This window comes from Anthonomus grandis, chromosome 1, assembly GCF_022605725.1.
Source record: "Anthonomus grandis grandis chromosome 1, icAntGran1.3, whole genome shotgun sequence".
NCBI lineage: Eukaryota > Metazoa > Arthropoda > Insecta > Coleoptera > Curculionidae > Anthonomus > Anthonomus grandis.
The window spans coordinates 27,674,753-27,695,313 of record NC_065546.1 but is presented as its reverse complement, the minus strand read 5'-3'; the positions used below and the strand labels follow the sequence as shown (position 1 = coordinate 27,695,313).

General features: G+C 33.7%; 3 protein-coding genes across 8 annotated transcripts in view; 2 read left to right on the top strand and 1 right to left on the bottom strand.

Annotated features, from left to right (window-relative positions):
• Nucleotides 1–11,442, top strand: part of LOC126740646 (carcinine transporter) — a 25,425-nt gene extending 13,983 nt beyond the window's left edge. For 4 of the 6 annotated variants that reach the window (XM_050446793.1, XM_050446771.1, XM_050446801.1 and 1 more), the window contains exons 2-8: nucleotides 483–866; nucleotides 2,403–2,661; nucleotides 2,775–3,128; nucleotides 3,185–3,463; nucleotides 10,438–10,619; nucleotides 10,673–10,851; nucleotides 11,155–11,442. In XM_050446793.1, coding sequence (XP_050302750.1) covers nucleotides 489–866; nucleotides 2,403–2,661; nucleotides 2,775–3,128; nucleotides 3,185–3,463; nucleotides 10,438–10,619; nucleotides 10,673–10,851; nucleotides 11,155–11,350 — 1,827 coding nt within the window. In that variant the 5' untranslated portion in view covers nucleotides 483–488 and the 3' untranslated portion in view covers nucleotides 11,351–11,442. Of the gene's footprint in view, nucleotides 1–204; nucleotides 402–482; nucleotides 867–2,402; nucleotides 2,662–2,774; nucleotides 3,129–3,184; nucleotides 3,464–10,437; nucleotides 10,620–10,672; nucleotides 10,852–11,154 lie in introns of those variants that run through there. The other 2 variants (XM_050446778.1, XM_050446784.1) reach the window with 2 other exon arrangements.
• LOC126740629 (THO complex subunit 5 homolog) overlaps nucleotides 1–20,561 on the top strand; it is a 259,584-nt gene that overhangs the window by 167,768 nt on the left and 71,255 nt on the right. The window lies entirely within an intron of this gene.
• Nucleotides 11,341–20,561, bottom strand: LOC126740894 (baculoviral IAP repeat-containing protein 5). Its single transcript, XM_050447070.1, has 3 exons — nucleotides 20,407–20,561; nucleotides 20,273–20,353; nucleotides 11,341–11,833 (listed from the first exon to the last, which is right to left on the bottom strand). Exons 1-3 carry the CDS (start codon nucleotides 20,407–20,409, stop codon nucleotides 11,534–11,536), a joined length of 384 nt encoding a protein of 127 aa, XP_050303027.1. The 5' UTR covers nucleotides 20,410–20,561; the 3' UTR covers nucleotides 11,341–11,533.

Sequence of the window (20,561 nt, the reverse complement as noted above, 5' to 3'; positions counted from 1 at the left end):
TCAAGCGCAGTATGCCTGCACCACCCATTTGATTTGGGAATCGGCCCTCTAGAAGTAATCGATGCACATTGAGAAATACTCTGCAATCTGGATAACGCTCTTCATTTGGGTAAGCTCTTGATCATTCCTGAGCACCTGGTCTATTGCCCATCGTTGATTTTTGGGACACCCTGTATATATAAACATTTTTTCTTAATTATTATTTATTGTCTATTATGATATCATAAGGCATCATGCGGCTAAACTTCTGTCGATGATAAGATAAAACTTACCGTAAAAAATAATTTCAGTCCACATTTAGTCACTTATTTAGAACGTTCCATTAATGTGCATATTTGGAAGAGCAGCTTCATAGAACATATTCCACAAACCAAACGGCTTATTGCAACATAATTACTTAGGTATTTGCTATGTACTTCCATTTTTTTTTTAAACCAATCGCTTAAAAGATGTATGATCTTTCCTCTGCCTCTTTCTTTTAGAAGTTAATGGACCTAGATGACATTTTACCACAAATCGGTGAATTTGGTAAATACCAAAAGCTCATGCTATGGCTGATCTGCTTACCGGCATGCTTCCCATGCGGGTTCTGCGCTTTTAATCAACTATTTATGACGGAGGTACCGCCCCATTGGTGTCACGTACCAGAATTGGCCAATTTAACAGTGGAAGAGCGAAAGAATTTGTCTATCCCGAGGGTCAATGGTAGCTATGCGAGCTGCCAGAGGTACGTGGCTAACTATACAGCTGTGCTGTCGCAGCTGGGTGAAGATGAGATGGTTAATAACAGTTTATGGGCCCTCGAAGGGTGCAAGGATGGCTATGAGTATGATACAAGTGTGGTGTATTCTAGTATTGTGTTGGAGGTGAGTACTATAACCAATGTATTATATTTCATTTGTGGTCAAACAATGTAGCACATTCCTTGTTGCTTCTCTTGCTGGCTTATTAACTAACCCCCATAGCTCTCTCTCCTTTCCTTATTGTCCTTCCTAAAGTTTTCTGTGCTTCCATCATTATTTGTCGCCAAATAACGAAAGAAAGAAAATAGGTTTATTTAAAAAAATCTATATGTGGATTCATCCACTGAAATTAATTGAGTAAAAACAAAAGTCTTTCAAAGGAAACTAAAATAAAATATTAAAGACCATAAAAGAACATATTTTAATAATTATCTATATTCAGCAAATATACATATCGTAATACAACAATATAGTACATAATTAGGTATTTATTTAATACGTACCTAACAGATCATAGAATAAATCCTTTTGCTAAGTACAAACATCTCTAAACTTAAACAAAAAGGAAAAACAGTATTTTTAAATTGTACCAAGGTCTTTATGGTTGACAAAAACTTCTTATAATCATGGCTAAAGATATTATTATTTTGGATTTCATTATATAATGTTTAAATATTATCAAGGGGTGATCCTACTTGACGGTTCTTGTTAGCCATATCAAGAATGTAAGAAGTAACCGAATTTCTGATGTTATAACTACGGATAATAAGAGGTAATTTGAAGGCCATTTATAGTTTTATATAAATATACCATGGAAGAAATCACCTTAAATTTCTCCAAGGTATGCATATCGTATCTTCTATAGAGCAAAGATGAGAAGATGAAGATAGGAAATAACATTTGCATATTCTAAGATGCTTCTTACAAATGATAAATAAAGTTGCGCTATTTCATACATCTTCTATATGGGCATTAAATGTCAATGTAATATTACTCATATTTTCCGTCAAGTAAAAAACAAAAACCAAAAACCTCGATGACTCGGGTGGATATACAGTGCGGCTCTTAATTGTTCCTCCCCCCTCTTATCTTTTGAATGCGTACTTTTTGGTCTATAGCTCATTTCCCAAAACTTAAAAATGGCGGCGGGCTACCATTTTGAAAAATAAAATTAATTGAGTCATGCGATACGTCGTTTGAAAGCTCCCACTGAATGCTTTGGTCTAGAATATTACTTCTACCCACAGCAAAATGGCAGCCTTTCAAAATCATATTTTTATTTTCTTTCCTTACAAACAACAACACACCTACAAACAAATTTACTACACCTGAACAGGTGTAGTAAAGAAAATAAAAATGCGAAAAATTGGATTTTGAAAGGCTGCCAATGTGATCATGTGTCTTGTTCATCTATCATTATAATCAATCACATTGACAAATTATTGAGCAATTCTCTGTCCAAAGTCCAAAAATTAGTTATCCTTTTATATAACAAAATTATGTAAAAATTTATTGGTTTCTGATCGACAAATAAACAAAGACAACACTAGATGAAAAAAAGCAATTAAGCAAAACTTAGTTTAGTTGTTATCGATATGATTAAGTTGATATATAACTCTCCTCATCAAACTTTGAGTCATTTCTTTATTAATTTTTTAGTATGACTTGGTGTGTGACAAAGACATATACCCCACCCTCGGATTGGTTTCCCTGAACTTCGGAGGGCCCTTCGGGGTATACTTATTTGGCTACCTAAACGACCGTATAGGCAGGAAAAAGACTTTTTTCATATGTCTCACCACCCTGATCGTCGGAGGGGTGCTCACCGCCTTATCCCCCGACTTCTGGTGGTGGGCGGCTGCTAGACTCATCGTGGGACTTACTATTCCCGCCATCTACCAGATACCATTTATAATTTGTAAGTACAGATACCGGTCCGGCCAACGCATGAGCATTACCGCACCCAAGAAATAAATTTGCCTAGGGTGTATGTGTATATAAATATATTATAATTTAATTTGATTATTTTAGCTTTAGAACTGGTAGGACCTAACTATAGATCATTCATCACGGTACTTACTTGCCTATTTTATACAGTGGGCTTAATAATGCTTTCCGGGATAACTTATTTGGTGCGGGATTGGAAGTATTTGTCCCTATTGACCTCATTACCATTTGTACTTTATTATTTATACTGGTTTGTGCTGCCTGAGAGCCCCAGATGGCTACTGGCCAAAGGCAAGTTTGAGGAGGCCTCCACTATATTGGAATCTTTAGCTAAAACCAACGGTAAAGAGCTGCCAACGAGTTTCAAACAACAGTTAAAACAGAAAATGATGAACAGACGCACCAGCAGTGAGGAGGAGGCTTTAAATAAGAATCAGGGTGAGAATCAGGCATTTATTACTTGAGTGCCGATAAGACTTTTTAATTGATTTCAGGTTTAACTGATCTCTGTGCCACCCCCAATATGAGACTTAAAACCATCTTAATTACGCTGAATTGGTTCGCCAACAATATGGTCTATGTCGGATTGAGTTACTATGGACCGTCTCTAGGCAGTAATCAGTATATCAGTTTTCTTTTGTCGTCAGCAGTAGAAATTCCTAGTTATATCGCTTCCTGGCTTCTTATCGATAAATGGGGCAGGAGATGGCCTCTTTGTATCTGTATGATGCTCAGTGGAGCCAGCTGCATTGCCACTGTACTAGTTTCCCAAGGTAATAAATAATCGTATGTCCATATTTAATTTCCAGTTAGCACAAATGTGTCCTATGGATATCCAAAGGTTTTCCCTTTATCGATATAAAAGGTCCAACGGACCTCCGTAAATTTGTTTGTAAATTTGTCACAAACGTAGACCGCCTTAAGACCATTGAAAAAAATTGTACACTGAACGAATAATATGTCAATGCAAAGGGATATATAACATAGCACGTCCAAAGATAAAGTCAACCAATGTATGAGGTAAATTTTGTGTAAAAATTGTAAATAAAAAAAGTATTTTGTATAACCAAATAATTATGAAACAAAAAATGGATGGAGATCCCACAGTGATTAGATGCATACAGAAATATCTCAAAAATATTCGAAATCAGATACTTTTTTGAAAACTCATATACTTTAGATAATTTAATCCAATACCAATTTTAGCGTTTTCAAAATTCGTAAGATTTTCAAAAAAAAATATGTTTTCAAGAAAGTGGTCGTAAGTCAAAAACTTCAATAGATACATTTTTGAAAATTTGTACTAATATTCCCTGAAATATTTAATTGAACACCTAATTTAACATTTCTAAAAATATATACAAAATATCGAGAAAAGCAAGTTTTTTTAAGAAAATATAAATAATTTTTTTCATAAAATGTCCGTAACTTAAAAATATATCCAGATTCATTTCATTCATTCACGACACATTCCTTAGATAATTTAATCAAACAAATATTTCAGCGTTTCTTAAATTTTATATAAGATTTTGAAAAAAAATCATTTCAAACACAAAAAACTAGTTATAGCTCAAAAACTTGACTAGATAAGATTTTGAAAATTTTTTGGAATTTTTGAAAATTAAGTTCTTTGGACAATTTGAGTGAACATCTATTTCAGCATTTTTATTAATATATACAAGATAATAGGGAAAAATATTTTTAACAAAATTTTTTTTTCGCAAAATGTCAATTAACTAAAAGGAGACTTTGAAGATATCATCAGATATCAAAAAGGAAGATGAAAAATTTTAATAAAAAAATGCGTTTTTTTTTGGGTTTGTGATTTGGAATCCGAGCGTTTGTGACTTGGAAAATTACTAAAGATTTTTTTTATATTCAGTTTATTAAGTAAGGTAAAATGATAATCCTACAGTCTCGTTCCACTTGTTTATTAAACATAATTCTGCTTTATAGTCTTCGACATGCTTCGGACACAGAGGTATTCATCATCAAAAGATAAAAAGTTTAAAATTGTTACAACTTACACCCACCAGGGTTTAAGTTTATGTCAAAAATTGGATTGCAAATAGACGCATTCAGAATATTTCTGGAAGTACACAGACAGTTTAGGAAATGCGGTCTGCATGATTATCTTTTTGATCGGGGAGTGAACTTGTTATCAGATTTGGATCAACAAGTACTATAATACTGTTCTGTTATACAATACTGGTAGATACTAAGTGATCCAACTATCAGTTTCCGGCGAATCTGTAGACAGGTCGGAGTATCGCAAATGACTGTTTGACAAATTTTAAAACATGAAGGCTTACTTGCTTGACACAAATCAGTATGCTCGTCTAGTTTATTATACGTGGTATTACAAATCTGAGGAACCTGAATAGATGGGAATTAGAAAATTCAAAACGAGTACGGCCATGTAATCTTTAAATTAATTTTCTGTTAACGTTTGGGCTGCTCTAATTGAGATTTGTTGATTGGTCCTATTCTGCTTTCTGCAAGGTTGAATGCGAACAGTTATGTCTCACAGAATATTCGCCTACACGCGTGTGATTTTACATGGATGGGACTCCCTTGCATTTCGGAATTACTGTCCGAAATTGGGTTACCGTCAACTGTCCATTGGCCATCGAAATTACTCGGTAACAATCCCCTTTATTTTCATTTATAGGGATAAATAAAAACATTCTTTATTTACTTTTCGATTTTTTTTAGTATTATTTTCAAATAACATACCTGGGCGTGTTACTTTGAAATAAATAAAAATGAATATACAAGTTTTTCGTTTTTTTTTTTAACTTGAAAAAAAGGAAAAATTCTTTACGCTTCCAAAATTTCAACATAACGATACCAGACACCTTGTATATGGCTTGAGATAATTTTAGATTAAAAAAATGAGAACCTTGTGAATTATCCCATTAACCAAGTTATTTAACTCTTGTATTCAAGAAGGGATATAACCTAGATTTGTCAAACAGTAAAATAATACCCGTTTTCAAGAAAGAACATAAATTCATATAATGACTATCAACCCATCTCTCTAATCCCTGTTTTTTAAGTATTTTTTTAAGCATGAACTGTATTGTTATTTTGCGTCCAACATTAATGAACAATTTGCTTTTAAGAAGAGCGTATCTATTATAATGGCATTGAGCAGGGTGTGTGATGGTATAGTGGAAGGCCTGGAGGAGGGTGACTTCGTCCACCTTTTGTGACTTCTCCAAGGCCGTATTGACTGTATTTCTCTCTCTTCTCATCAAGACTGTATTTCTCGCAGCATCCTAGTTTCTAAGCTAACCTTTTTATGGAGTTTCTCAATCAAGTTATAGTTTGATCAATCTATCTGGTAGACAGAGCCCTATTGAAAGGGCGAATTATCTGGAGAAAGTGTTACCAGTGTACCCCATGATTCCATATTAGACCCCTTGCTGATTCTCATCTATATCAATGATTTAATACTGTAATAATAAAATAGAGAAATGATGGGAAAATATATTCATGGAGTAGGCGACTGGTTTCTTGCGAATCATATAGAGCTCAACCTAACAAATATTGAGAATGTCATTTTTCTTTCTACGACCATGGAACGCCGAAGACAACACTCTTCCAAGATGAAATGCTTAGGAGTCACCCTTGACTCAAATATAACCTCTGAAAGTCACTGCAGCGACTTAGCCAAAAGGATGTCCACCTATGTCTTGATAAACCGTGCCAGAGTTGGAACTGTATCTGCCTCTCTAACTAACATACATACTGTCTTTCAAACTGACAATATACAGAGTTGGAGAAGTAATTAATTAGTGCCCATAAGGAACAGTATCGGATCCAATACTTTCTATCACAACTCGTTAACAGACACAACAGCATATTTTTCAGCTAATATATGGGACATTGTGAGAGAGATTACAATAATGTGTCTATCAAAAATAATGTGATATCAAAAATAAATGATTGGCTAGACAATTCTAAATTGACACTTATGTACAGGGTGGCCAAATAAGAATGCGAGGTACTGTATCTGGGAAACTATTCATCGTAGAAGCTTGCGATAAAAAATTTTATTACTAAAATGGCCAAGAGAATGACCTGGAAAATATTTTCAAGTTTCTAAAATGGCCGCTAGGGGGCGCAACTGCAATCTTGAATCTAGAAAACTGATGTTTCTGTAAATTTTCTGAATTAACCTAACAAAAAAATAGCTGATTATTAAAGTAGAGACTAATCCGAACCTTTTTTATTTGAATAGTTTTGCTGTATCTCTAAAAATAAAGTGGTGGGGGGTGTTCAAAAGTTGGCTTAAAACACACCCTGTATACTAAAAACGCCTTAGCCGATTTTATCAAACTTGGGCTAGTTGAAAAGAGCTATTATTATACTACGAATATTATTATATTTCATGTTTTTTTAGTTTTACATCTCGCCGCTAGAGGGCTTTTTTCGGCTTTCTGACACAAATGACTAATTTTCTCAAAAAATTTAAGTGCGTTGATATGATTTTTTTTTTCAATAGCTAAATGATGTCTAAATAATCTTGCGAAAACCGCAACTCGATATCTTGTTCCTAACCTAAAATATAGGCCAAAGAATATTTTATACCCTTAAATTTTAATTTTTTTATACTAATTATTTTGGAATTTTTTAAAATTCACTACTTTTGAAAACAAAATTTACCATTTTTGAAAATATTACCTAATATCACTAAAAGGTAAGTATTAATAATGCTTATATCAAAAATCAGACCTATTTTATGTTATATATTCACTATGGATATAATACGAAAAAAATAATTATTAGAAAGCAGGCCATGGAATGCAACAAAACAAATGTCTACTCAAATTATAAACATTCCTCAAATAGTCAATAGTAAGTTGTCAAAAGTTTTACGTTACTTGAGCATTTTTTGTTTTTGCAAAATGCGTTTTACGAACGATGAAGCCGTTGATATGCTTGCGGTTTATTTTGAATGTCTTCAAAATGCTGCACTAGCAAAAAGAGTTTATGCTGCTCGATACAACTAAAGAGACTACTGGCACTAAACAACTTGGCATTTTTGTTGATAAGCACTTAAAATGGAATCACGATGTTTTGTATCTTACAAAAAATTTAAGATAATTAATTCACAAATTTTATATATTGAGAAGCATTTTAAACAAATCACTTATAACAAACCCCTTGTTGAGTCAATAATACCGTACGGAATAGTTGTGTCGGGTGGTTTATATTAATACTCCTAAAATATTGTTTAGAACTAAATATATACTTAAATTAATAAATAAAAAAATATAAACGATTTTCAGCTAAACAACTGTATACTCATGTACACTGTACACTCAAGTACTAAATGATAGGGTACTATATGTCTTAAAAGTTTGTTCTTTTACTTATAAAAATATTAACTTAAATGATAAATTTAAAAATTATGTGGCTCATAGACATTATATATCATTATGTAACTCATATTTAGCTGCTAACCATACATTTGTCCATTTTGTGGACACTTGGGGCGTGTGTCTAGAGGCATTGTCCTCATGCAGCAAGAGTATTCGGCTTGCAGAAGAGGGCTGTAAGGATGCTTGCTCAAATTGGGTACAGAGAGGATGTATGAAACATTTTTTTTGACGAGAGATGGACATCTTACGTATCATAAAAATAGTAGTCTCATGGTTTCTAACAAAAAATTGTCCACTGGAGTCAAGTAAATAATTATATTTATGAAATTCCATTGGACAAGTTATTCTGAGGTCCAATGGATTGCCCAAAATATTATAAATAGGATGTCTGTTATTAAATCATTGGCATTTTGACTTAAATAAACTACTCTGCAAGAGTTAAGGATATTGCTGAAAATTGTAAACAAATTCCAATAAAATAAATTTTTGGAGACCAGTTTAACACAAAATGGACCTATAGGTACATACACTAAATTACATTGGTGTTCTGGTAAACATTTTGTTTTATGCATTTTTTGATTATTCCCAACATTTTTATGCTATTTTGGTAAAATGAAACAAGTTAAACCATTTATGATTTATGTATTTGGTAATAATGTAGTATGCGTATCTCTTTAATATAATGGTGCGAGGTAAATTAACCATTTAAGAAGCAAACTGGGCTATTGACATGCTCCAAAGTGATGGTGTTCAACAAGAACTTGGCAATTTGTCTAATGTACGCAAGCATCATAAATAGATTAAATAATCGATTGAATTAAACTGGAACTGTGTTAGGAACAGACGAAAAACAATGAAAAACACAAAGTCACGGTCTCACAACATTTACTTAAAGCTACACGTGTTTCGCTCTATTCAGAGCATCATCAGGCCTTAAAAAGCCGCTAACGTTGGCAAAACAGTAAATAAACCCTGTTTATTTACTGTACCTACTAATAAACAGGGTTTATTTACTGTTTTGCCAACGTTAGTGGCTTTTTAAGGCCTGATGATGCTCTGAATAGAGCGAAACACGTGTAGCTTTAAGTAAATGTTGTGAGACCGTGACTTTGTGTTTTTCATTGTTTTTCGTCTGTAGTATACGTCGGTCTCTTTGTGAAAAATGGATGAGATTTTCTTATATGTGTTAGGAAGACCAGGGTAGCGGTGGCCCTAGAAAAACCACAGCCGCAGAAGACAGATTTGTTACGCTAAGTGCGCGGATAGATCCATTATCCACGTATAGGCAACTTTCTCGGCGCCTTTCTAACGCTACAGGAACAATTGTTTCAATTGATTTCAAACAATAAGGCGACGATTAAATGGTGTAAATTTGTAATCCTGACGCCTATAAAGGCGGGTTCCACTAACCCAAGACCACATGCGGCAAAGGTTACAGTGGGCAAGAGATCACGTAAATTGGGTCAATGAATAAGGTATGTGCTTTTCACAGATAACTCCAGATATGCCAGATTTTAGTATAGTCGAAGAGTATGGGCTCTACCTAGAACACCTAGAAATTGACGATCTGTTCAACGTGTCTACCCTTTACGAAGAGGTTCAATAATGGGATCGGGTGGCATATGTTTTAACGGTCGTACTGACCTTTACATTGCCGATGGAAATATGAACATAGAACAATGCAGGCGGCATGTCATTAATAACATTGTACCTACCACAATTTCATGCTGCTCTCCTCTGCCAGACCTCACAGGGCTAGAGCTGCTATTAATGCGAAAGGAATGAACGGAATGCCGCTTCTTTCACTCCCTCCATTATCTTCAGACCTCAATTGCATCGAACACTTACATGTTTCACCAAAGGCTAGATGAACACAGACCAACTGTCAAAACAATGGCTGAGCTTAGGACCGTTCTAACACAACTTCGGAATGAAATTCTTCCAGAAATGTTTGTTGAAACAACCTGGTTGACAGCATGCAGAGACGTTGCCAAGTTGTTATTGATGCACATGGAGGCAATATTATATATTTAGGCTATATTTGAAATAAAAAAAAAATCATGTTGAAAAGAATTTTTTTCTAGTTATAAGAAATTAAGTTTATATTTACATGAAAAATAGTCATTTTCTTACTTAGTGATAGAAAAAAAAATTGAATATATTATTTCCAAAAAAAACACTGATATCTTTAACTCCTGTGCAGGAGCTTAGTTTGAACCAATACTGGACATCCATTATGTGCTCTGGTTATTAAGGTGCAAATTAATCTTTAGAGCAGCTTTCAGTTAGAGCTCTCCTATTAAGAAATGTCTATAATTCTGTTAATAAAATTAAACATTTTTCATTTAATTTTGTAGATAATGAAGTGGCAACTCTCGTACTATTTTTAATCTCCAAGTCCACCATATCAGCATCATTTTTCATTATTTACCCTTTTGCTGGTGAATTATACCCTACAGCCATAAGGGGCCTTGGAATAGGAGTTTCCGCCTATATTGCCGGAGTAGGCTTGATAATAATACCTTTTGTTACTTATCTGGTAAAATCCCTTGTCAATTGAAATTGAATTTAATAAAATAATATGATTTTTAGGGTTCAGATGTACTAGTGCTGCCAATAATAATAATGGGAATAATCTCAGTTTTTGGGGGGTTGTGTGGGCTGAGGTTGCCTGAAACTTTGCACCATCGTTTGCCACAAACATTGGAGGAAGGGGAGGAGTTTGGAAAGAATTTTACTTGGGGAGACTGTATAAGGTGTGCCCCCATTAAGTAAGTCTGTAGGCCAGAAGAAAAACAACCATATTAGGCTAAAAATGTTGATTTTAAGTGGAACATTTTGTATGTAACAGTTAAGTAAGTAGTTGCTAGTATGTGAATATTTACTAGAATTGCTATGTTTGGGTTACGGTGCTCATGCTAGTGTTCATTAATACAAATTTCAATTTTTATACGCATTTTTTTTAAATATATTTATGTAGAAAATGAGATTTTGCCTTTTATTTATTTATTATGCAAAAATTACTATAAAGCGCAAACAAATCATTATACTGCATTAAATTACCCTATCTTTAGACCTTCAGCATCCATGGTTGGATCATATGAAGACCTAGAAATGATTTCGGTGAAGCCCCTAGAAGAAGAAGTGCCAATGGAGTCTACCCCTGAACTCAAACGTAAAATTTCAGTAAAAAAACTGGTGAGACAGCAAAGTATTATGGATACGCAGAAGGCGGCAGATGGTACAATGAACATGACATATTGGTTCTGAATTACCTTTTTTTTAATCTAAATAATGAGATATTTGTAATTAATTATAAATTAATAAATTGTAATAATAAATGTATATATATACAGAAATAAGTGTTGTTATATTCTGCTGGTGATAAAACACATAACAGTTTAGAACTAACCTTGTACCGTTTGGATTCCACTTAAAACTAAACTAAACTAATTAATCTGGTAACTTTTTAACCATGTCTCTTGCTGTCTCGAAAAATTCCTTAATTTTTTTCTCATTATTCTGATGGTTGAATTTAATAGATTTCTTAATAAAATCCATCATTTCTTCCAAGGTCCAGCTGGACTGTGGCTTTTGCATTCTGGCAAATTCACATTGTGGGGCGTGCTTTAAGTGCTCCTGCCACGGATTATCATCTTCTTCCCATCCTCCAAGTTCTTTTTTGCAATAAAAGCATTGGGCCGAGTCTCGTTCTTTTGAGGAACCGGTAAATATAAAACCAGCTTCTGCCATCTAGAAAATAATGAAATATTGTTATTAATGGACATATCATTTATCTACAGAATCGAAAGCATCACACATCATATCACTTATTTATTGAATACTTTACAAACACTAGTTATTTACTAACTCTAGTGGATTAATACTTGGGGAGTTTTATTCTTACCTAACTTTTTTCAAAGGAATTCTGTGCCCCAATGATAGAAATACTTTACTTGATCTTATTTTTACAAATAGGAATTATCTAATGGTGAGTGAAGCAGTTGACTGTGTTTTTGATAAATCTGTCTACCATAAGCCTTATCATTTTTAATTACCTTTTAACAATGGTAAAGAAAAGTTTAAATTTTGTACAGTTCTTTTATGGCTTTAGAAATGCAAATTATTTGAGTGTTAATAGTTATTTGTGTGGAGTTAATTGGGATCTTGTTTTGAATGTAATTAATATTGATAATGCGGTTTCAGAGTTCTATCATATATTGAATTTGAAATTTGAACTTTTCCCGGTTGGTTTTCAGGGGAGTTTAAAGTAATTGATCCAGCAAAAGAATATATGTATATATTTATGAATGAATATACAGTAGGCTCGTGTTAATGTGAACTCAAAAAATTTCGACTTAGTTCGCATTACTGAAATGTTCACATTATGGAGATTATATTAAAAATAGCTAAAATTAAAATAAAAGGGAACTACATTGTATTTTATTTTTTTTTTTTATTTATTTATTCATGCCAAAAAGTATAACGCTTTTACACAAGTCAGTCAAAAATATAACTGCAAATAAAAGTAATAAACTGTAAAATTCGTTTTACCTAAGAACAAAAATAAAACACATATAAGCCTAAAAAGTAATGCTTAAAAACACTTAACACTAAAAGTCAAGAGACCCAGCCTATGCAATAGCACTGAAATTTGAGCTCAGGAATTCCTCAAATGAATAAAAAGCATTGGTGACTAAAAAATGTTTTACCTTTGTCTTATAAGCATTAAGAGGCAAATCCTTAACGGAGATCGGCAGGACATTAAAGAACTTAATTCCATAATAAGACACGCCATTACGGGTACGCTCGAGTCTCCTAAATGGTGCCACCAAGGAGCCGCTATTTCTGGTGTCATGACTGTGAGTGCTAGCATGAGTCGCAAACCTGGGTAGGTTTTCCCTAATAAACACAAGGCACAGAAGTATGAAGGCGCTTGGTAAGGTGAGAACTCTCAGAAGCCTGAAGTGGACCCTACAACAATCCCTGTATCCAATCTGCGCAATCACTCGCAGACATCGACGTTACAATGCAAAAATCCTGGGCATATGCGCTGAATGACCCCAGTTTAGTAAGTTATACGTCATTAGAGAGTGAAAATATCCAAAGTAAGCTGTCCTGAGAGTACCTGCGGAGACAGACCCAGACAAATTGCGAATCAGGAAAGTACACCTTGATAATTTGGTTGACAATTCATCTATGTGACCTTGCCACGTCAAACCACTATCCAATCTAACACCCAGAAAATCCACAGACACACCTAAAGATTGTTGCTGGGAATCAACGTCCCGAAGGGAAAAAATTATATTTTGACTTTTAGACTCATTTAAGCACAATCTATTGGAAACGGCCCAGTCTCTAAACTGAGAACAAGATTCTTGAGCCTTGAGCGAAATGTTTGCGCAACTCCTACTAGTACACAGGGATGTAGTATCATCAGCATACAAATAGAAAGTGCAATCAGGGTAACAAGTTGGTAGGTCATTAACCAACCAATAAGAAACAGGATTGGCCGAAGAACTGATCCCTGAGGCACTCCATGCTCAATCGACAAACTCTGAGACCTACATCTCCCAAAACAAACAAACTGACTTCGGTCACTCAAGTAGGACTGTAGCAGTGACAGACTTCTCAAACAAAATTTGTAGTGGTTGAGCTTTTGAAGAAGAATATTATGCTCCACACAATCAAAAGCCCTAGATAAATCGTAAAATGAGGCTTGGGAGTACAGAGCACTTTCAAATCCGTCAAGCACCACGTCACACAGGTTCTGGACCGCACCAGTGGTGGAGTGTTTCTTTGTAAACCCATGTTGGTTCACATAAAATAAAGAGTTTTGTTCAAAATACTCCTCTATTTGAGTCTTGAGTAAAGACTCAAAAATCTTTCCAATGATAGGCACCAGAGAAATGGGACGGTAGTTTTCAACATCCACTTTTGAACCCTTTTTGTGAATAGGAATGACCTAAGCAATTTTAAGACAGGATGGAAATGTGCCCTCAAAGATAGCCAGGTTGATTAGTTTGGTCAGGGGAACAATAATTAAATTCTTAATAGTCTTTATGAGTCTGATATTCAAATCATATGGATCATTGCTTGCACTATTCTTCATGCCATCAATCACGTGACGGACCTGGATGAAAGTAACTTCGGCAAAGGAAAAGCCGGGTCCGCAAGGGCCAGTCAAATAAGCTAAAGGATTTTTGGGAGGCAGAGGAAGAGTCTCTTTTAGTTTGGCAGGAACATTCACGAAAGATTCATTAAAATGGCTGGCATTAATATCACTCAGCTCCGATTCCTTTACGCTAGGGTTCAGAGCTGTAATTACCCTCCACATTGCCCGGACAGGGTCACTTGACTGGCTAATGAAGTTGTCATTGACCTTTCTCCTCCTTGTCTGAATTTCAAGCCGGTATTTGATACGGTAGGTGCGGATAGTATCACTTGATATCAAATTGGGGTATTGTTGACTAGCCCGTCTTAAGAAACAGAGCCGGTCTCTCATCTCCCTGAGAGACTCATCAAACCACTTAGAAGCAGCTGAGCGCCTGGCGGTATTCGCTGATTTTGACTTCAGTGGAAAACACATTAAATAAGCCTCGCTCAGAGATTTAACAAAAGAGTTAAAAGAGATATCAACATCACTAGTATTGCCTATGAAGTCCCAATCAAAGTTCTCCACCGCATTATAAAAATTTAACAACCCCCAATCTGTTATAGGGCGGTAACATATACGAACAGCGTCACCTCGAACGGGGATGCTCTGTTTAAATTGAAACACAATTCCCAAGTGATCAGACAATGATAGATCACAAATATTAGCATTACAATTGGAACTGGAGACAGTTGTAAAAATATTATCCAGACAATTCGAACCCCTCGTAGCACCTCTAGCAACTGGATAAAGCCTATGAATTATGTTTATATTTATTTATAAATTTATTTATTACAGTTTTAAGCATTATACAAAAGTTTTATTTAAAAAAAGATGTAATTTTTGTTTGCACTTTTTTTTGCGACAGGTTTAAGGCTACAGCATTTTCTTCTAAACCTTTTAGTGTAATAATGTCCTTTATGTCGACATAGTTTTGATTGGCCCATTGTGTGACAATTTCAAGGTTGACAAGTCAAGGCTGCAAGAGCCTCCAAATGCGTAACTTTTTTTTCTTCAAAAGTTAATATCTCGCAGTCACTATCTTCTGAATCATTGCTATCGAGATTGTCCTCCACTGCGTCTGTATTCCATTCCTCAATCTCTTTGGGATTATAATCAATCTAAAAACAATCATACCTCAATGAAATTCTAAAACTATTAGACTTTCTTCTTTTAATTTCCAAAAATCGAAAATTAAAAGGAGTAACTAGCACTAAATAATACCTGTTCAATTGTTTAAAGCAACGTAATGGTTTCATTAACTGCAGCTGCTCTAACATCATTTTCCCACATCTCTTTTAGTCGAGCTAAAGGTAGGTCATCCTCCAAATTTTTTCTCAAAATATTATTCCAACATTTTGAAATTACTGAAGGCTCTATTTTTTGACAGGCCATATGCAATTGCATAATAGCATGTCTTAAAGTTATAACTTTTAGGGCCTCAGCTACTCCTTGACCCTTTGATACAATTGAACTTAATAGGCCTTTTCTGTAAAATAGTTTGGTTATTCGCAAAACATTTTGGTCTAATGGTTGAATTAATGGTGTAACATTGGGGGGCATGTAGACAACAAAAATGTGTCCATCAGAAGTTTTTAATTCTTCTGCCGGTGGATGCGAAGGGGCATTGTCTAAGAGGAGAACGGCTTTTAAAGGAAGGTTTTTGCTTTGTAAAAATGATTTAAACTAAAAACCCAATTTAGTTTTTAAAAAATTAAAAAGCAAACAAAACTTTCACTTACCTCTGGAACAAAATGCTTAAAAAACCAATTTTTAAAAATTTCCTGCGTCATCCAGGCATTTTTAGTGCTTTTATAGATGACTGGATTATCAAATCCTTTAAAACATCTGGGTGATTTTGCTTTTCCTAGTACTAAAGGCGTTAGTTTGTGTGATCCTGTAGCATTTGTGCACCCCAAAAGAGTTATTCTTTGTTTAGCTATTTTTAGACCAGGTGACGTTTTTTCAAAAATTGCAACATAGGTTTTATCTGGCAATAACTTCCAATATAAACCCGTCTCATCTGCATTATAAATTTAATCTTCATTAAGATTAGGCTGCTTTATCTTTTTTCTTAAGCCTTCAATAAAGGGATTTACAAGGTGAGGCTGCAAGGACAACTTTTCACCTGCAATTTTAAGCAGCCTTATACCATATCTCCATTTAAATTTTTGAAGCCATCCATCGCTTGCATTAAATTTTTCGTTGAGTTTTAATTTTCTATGTAAATCTAGAGCTTTTTCTTTAAGCATATCACCCGTAACTGGCAAATTTCGTTCACGCTGTTTGGTAAACCATTTATACCGCAAAGTTTCCATCTTGGGGTTTTCTGCACTTTTTAAAGTGCATTTTTTTATTTTATTAGATCTTAAACTCTCTCCAACAACTTTTAGAATTTGTTCTTCTTTATTTTTAATTGCACAAATAGTTGATTTTGCTATTTGATATTTCTTTGCTAGTGCAGTAACCATACCATTTTTGTGCTCTTCAAAAATTTTTGATTTCTCAAAATTAGAGTTAAACACTTCTTATTAATTTTAACCATTTTAAAAGGCCACTGCGCAAGATGCGACACTCTCTCTTTTCTAATAAATATCAACTAAATGACCAAACAACGTTTCGAATGCGTAAACCCAATATCCACTAACAAGCCTAGATAAGTCTACACAGGATTACTAAAGATTTCTTATTCACATTATCGAAATATGGGTTTGTTCACACTATAGAATTAACATAGAAAAATATTGGCGTTCACATTAATGAGTTATTCATAAAATCGTAAGTTCACGTTACCGCGAGTATACTGTATATAATAATTATATTTCATATAAGAAATATCAGTTCAGTCATACTGTTGCAGACTAAGAAGTCTTTTCAGATCTTAGAGCTAGGTGCAAAACTCTAATGGAGACTTGTTACCAGAACTTTATTTCAAATTTGGACCAATTACTTTATACAAACCCCAAAAGTTTTTGGTATAAGTTTATTAACAGGAGAGCAACAAATAGGCTTCCTGATTTGATGACCTATAATAATGGGGAGTTTGTAGGTTGTGAACAAATTGTAGAGGGGTTTGCCCAATTTTCTTCCACTGTCTATAATGGAGATAACTTACCTCCTTGGCAGGTTGGTGTAAACATACTATTCCAATCTATTACTTCAATCTATTCCAAATCCTAAATTATCTGTTGGTTATTAATTTATTTAGTTTATTGGTTGTTAATTTTTGATAAGATCCTTCGATTACCCCTTAAACTTAGTGCTGACCTTGATGGTATACCCAATTATTTTTTGAGAAAATGTGTATGTACCTCTCTTATCCCCTCTTTATTTTATTCAGTAGGTCATTAGACTTGACAATTTTTCCATCCCAGTGGAAACTCAGTTTTATTACACCTATATTTAAATGTGGTGCATGCATAATTAAATTAAAGGAATGTGTGTGTAGTCTGCCATTCCAAAACTTCTGCACAGTCTTATTTATGACCAAATTAATTTTTATTGCAAAGAACTTCTGTTAAGTAAACAGCATGGCTTCAGTCATGGCAAGTCCGCTTTTACAAACTTGTTGTATCAGGGTGCTCTGTTGAATGCTTTGGAGAGGGGTGAACAAGTGGATGTAATATATACAGACTTTTCCAAGGCATTTGACAGTGTCAACCATAGCTTATTACTAAAAAAATTGAGACTTTTTGGCTTTTCAGATTGTTTGGTGGCCTGGTTTGCAAGTTTTCTTTCTGACAGATTTCAGCAGGTACAAATTGGTGATGCTAGGTCACACTGATAAGGTGTGGGGGTTCCACAGGGTGGTCATTGTTCTCCTCTGTTGTTCAATATTTTTATTATGATGATATTTTGGTTTGCTTTGAAAATAGTGATTTTTTGTTGTTTGCCGACGATTTAAAGTTTTATAGGGTTCAGTTCAGACATTGTCTTGTCTGAACTGAACCATGTCATGGTTCTCTTGCAAGATGATCTGAATAGATTGTGTGAATGGTGTGTTGGTAATAGTTTGGCTTTGAATGTGGGTAAATGTAGTTACATTAGTTTCTACAAAAGAAACAAACAGGTAATTTCCTCCTATAATATTATAAACTTTTGAATAGCCTTGTGATTTGTCCCAAAAGACTTAATAAAATTTCATTTAATTCCACACGGTAATCTGAGGGTAAATCGATTGTTTTCTTTGCCTCATCATTGTACCAACTATGCTATGCATTTGCCTGTCGAAAGAACCTTGAGGATAGTAAACTCTACTGGAATTGAAGTTTTGGGAATTGCCTTATTGCATTTTAAAAGTCTTATTGAGAATCTGTAGGATTTTTTTTTTAATAATTTTGCTCTATGATTAATAGTTTGAAGTACATTTGATTGTTGTCATTGATAATAATATATTTTGTTTTTTCTTACCTAATTTTGCATTGTCAATTGTTCAGATTTCGAGAGATTATTATTACTGCTTGTAAAACAGTTGAATTATCCTTGGTATTAAGATTAAGTCTGATACTTATTGTTAATTAATAATTAGTGGTTATGTAGTCTAGCTTTTATTTCTTTTTCAGAAATATTTATATTTTTTGTAATGGGGTTGATCCTGGGTATTGATTAAATAAATAAATAAATTTTTTGTACTTTATATTATTTAGGATGTAATAAAGATAAATCACAGCTTGTTGTTGTCGTCTGTGCAAAAGTAACTTAAAATTAATATCTTAATATCCTTAATATCCAACATAGATTTATATGAAACTTTCAAGTGATATGTGTTGTTTTTTAATACATATAGGTAATGCAAAAATCTTTTCTGAACCTTTTCAATACAATCAATATGTATGGCTTCCAGATTTGCAATGCATATTCCAAATAGGGCCTAACAAAAGCACCATACAACCTAGCTATTGTAAAAACTTTATAGTTATGTGAAATCAGATTTGTTTTCCTGGTAAATGTTATAACTGAAAATTTTTCCTTGTTAAGAAACATTTTATTATCTGAAAACCATTTAGTTATTTTATTAATATCGAGCTGTAGCAAATCACAATCTGTTTTTGATTTAATGGCTCTATAAAGTTTCAAATCAGTCTGATAGACACTCTGACAATGAATTTGTAAAACACAGAAACAGTAAAGGGCCCAAATTGCTATCCTATGGCACTCCTGAGGTTCCAATAGATGGTTCTGATTCACAGGTACCAATTCTGACACAGTGCACTCTGTTAGATGGATATTATGTAAAAAAGTTGTAGATCTCCTCTGTTACACCTAATTCTACAAGTTTATAAAGCAATAGTTCATAATTTATGTTTACGTTTTGCAAATGCTTTCTCGCAGTCCATATAAACAACACCTAACTGGTTTTTATTTACAATAGCTTCAGCTGCAGCTTCTGTTATTATTGACAGATTCATTACAAATGATTTGTCTTTTATAAATTGAAAGTTTGTAATTTAGGATTTTAAGAAACTATATAAGTCATCAACTAAAATGCTTCCCAAAGTTTAGCTAAAAAATTAATTAAACTATCTGGTCCACAATTTTTAGTCTCATTTTTACTGCCACTCTTAACAACCAGTGTTATTTCTGTAAGATTTTTTATGCTAATAATGACATTCATTTTAGTAATTCACGAAAATTTAAAGGTGCTGCCACTGAAATCCTAACTCTTATATTTTATTTTCATAAGTAGTTCATATAAAACAAAATCACAGTAAGCCAAGTAAATCATTTAGGTAACACAGCTACCAATTACTAATACGACTACGAAGAAAGAATAACTTACAAAATGTATTATAGTTTTTGCTTAAAACTATTAAATTAAGAGTCAAACAGATTTATTTGTCATAGCAGGCCAATAATAGTGCTGCAAACCAATTATGTGGTTGGTTCATTCAACATACAAAAGTTTCAAACTCTGAGAATGAATTCTTTAACTTTAAACAACTGAGGCCAGTCTATAGCAGCATTTATTACTTTATTTATTTACTAAATAGTTATGGTGAAGTTATTGTAATTAATTGTCAAAGTAAATTGTAACTTACTTTGCTTATGCTGCAGGAGTCACCACTTCCAGCAAACCAATACTTAAAACTAGATTTACGGGCATCCTCGTTAAAAAAATCCTGTAAATAAAGGCAATAAATGAATAGTCTTTTAATAAATCAGTTTTACATGCCATGTTCTTGTTGCCGAAGTAGTTTCATGGGATTGAATGTTATTTTTGAATTTGAATACTGTGCCCAAATTGATTTTTATGACAGAAAAAGTAAAAAGTACGTTAAAACGGGGATATTCCAAACAAATTTAAAATTTTTGTTTGATGTATGTCAA

Excerpts from the sequence above, each read along its gene's own strand:
- LOC126740894 (XM_050447070.1), bottom strand. Across the intron at positions 11,834-20,272 it reads ACTCCTGCAGCATAAGCAAA|ATGGCAGAAGCTGGTTTTAT; the intron begins GTAAGTTACAAT and ends ATTATTTTCTAG.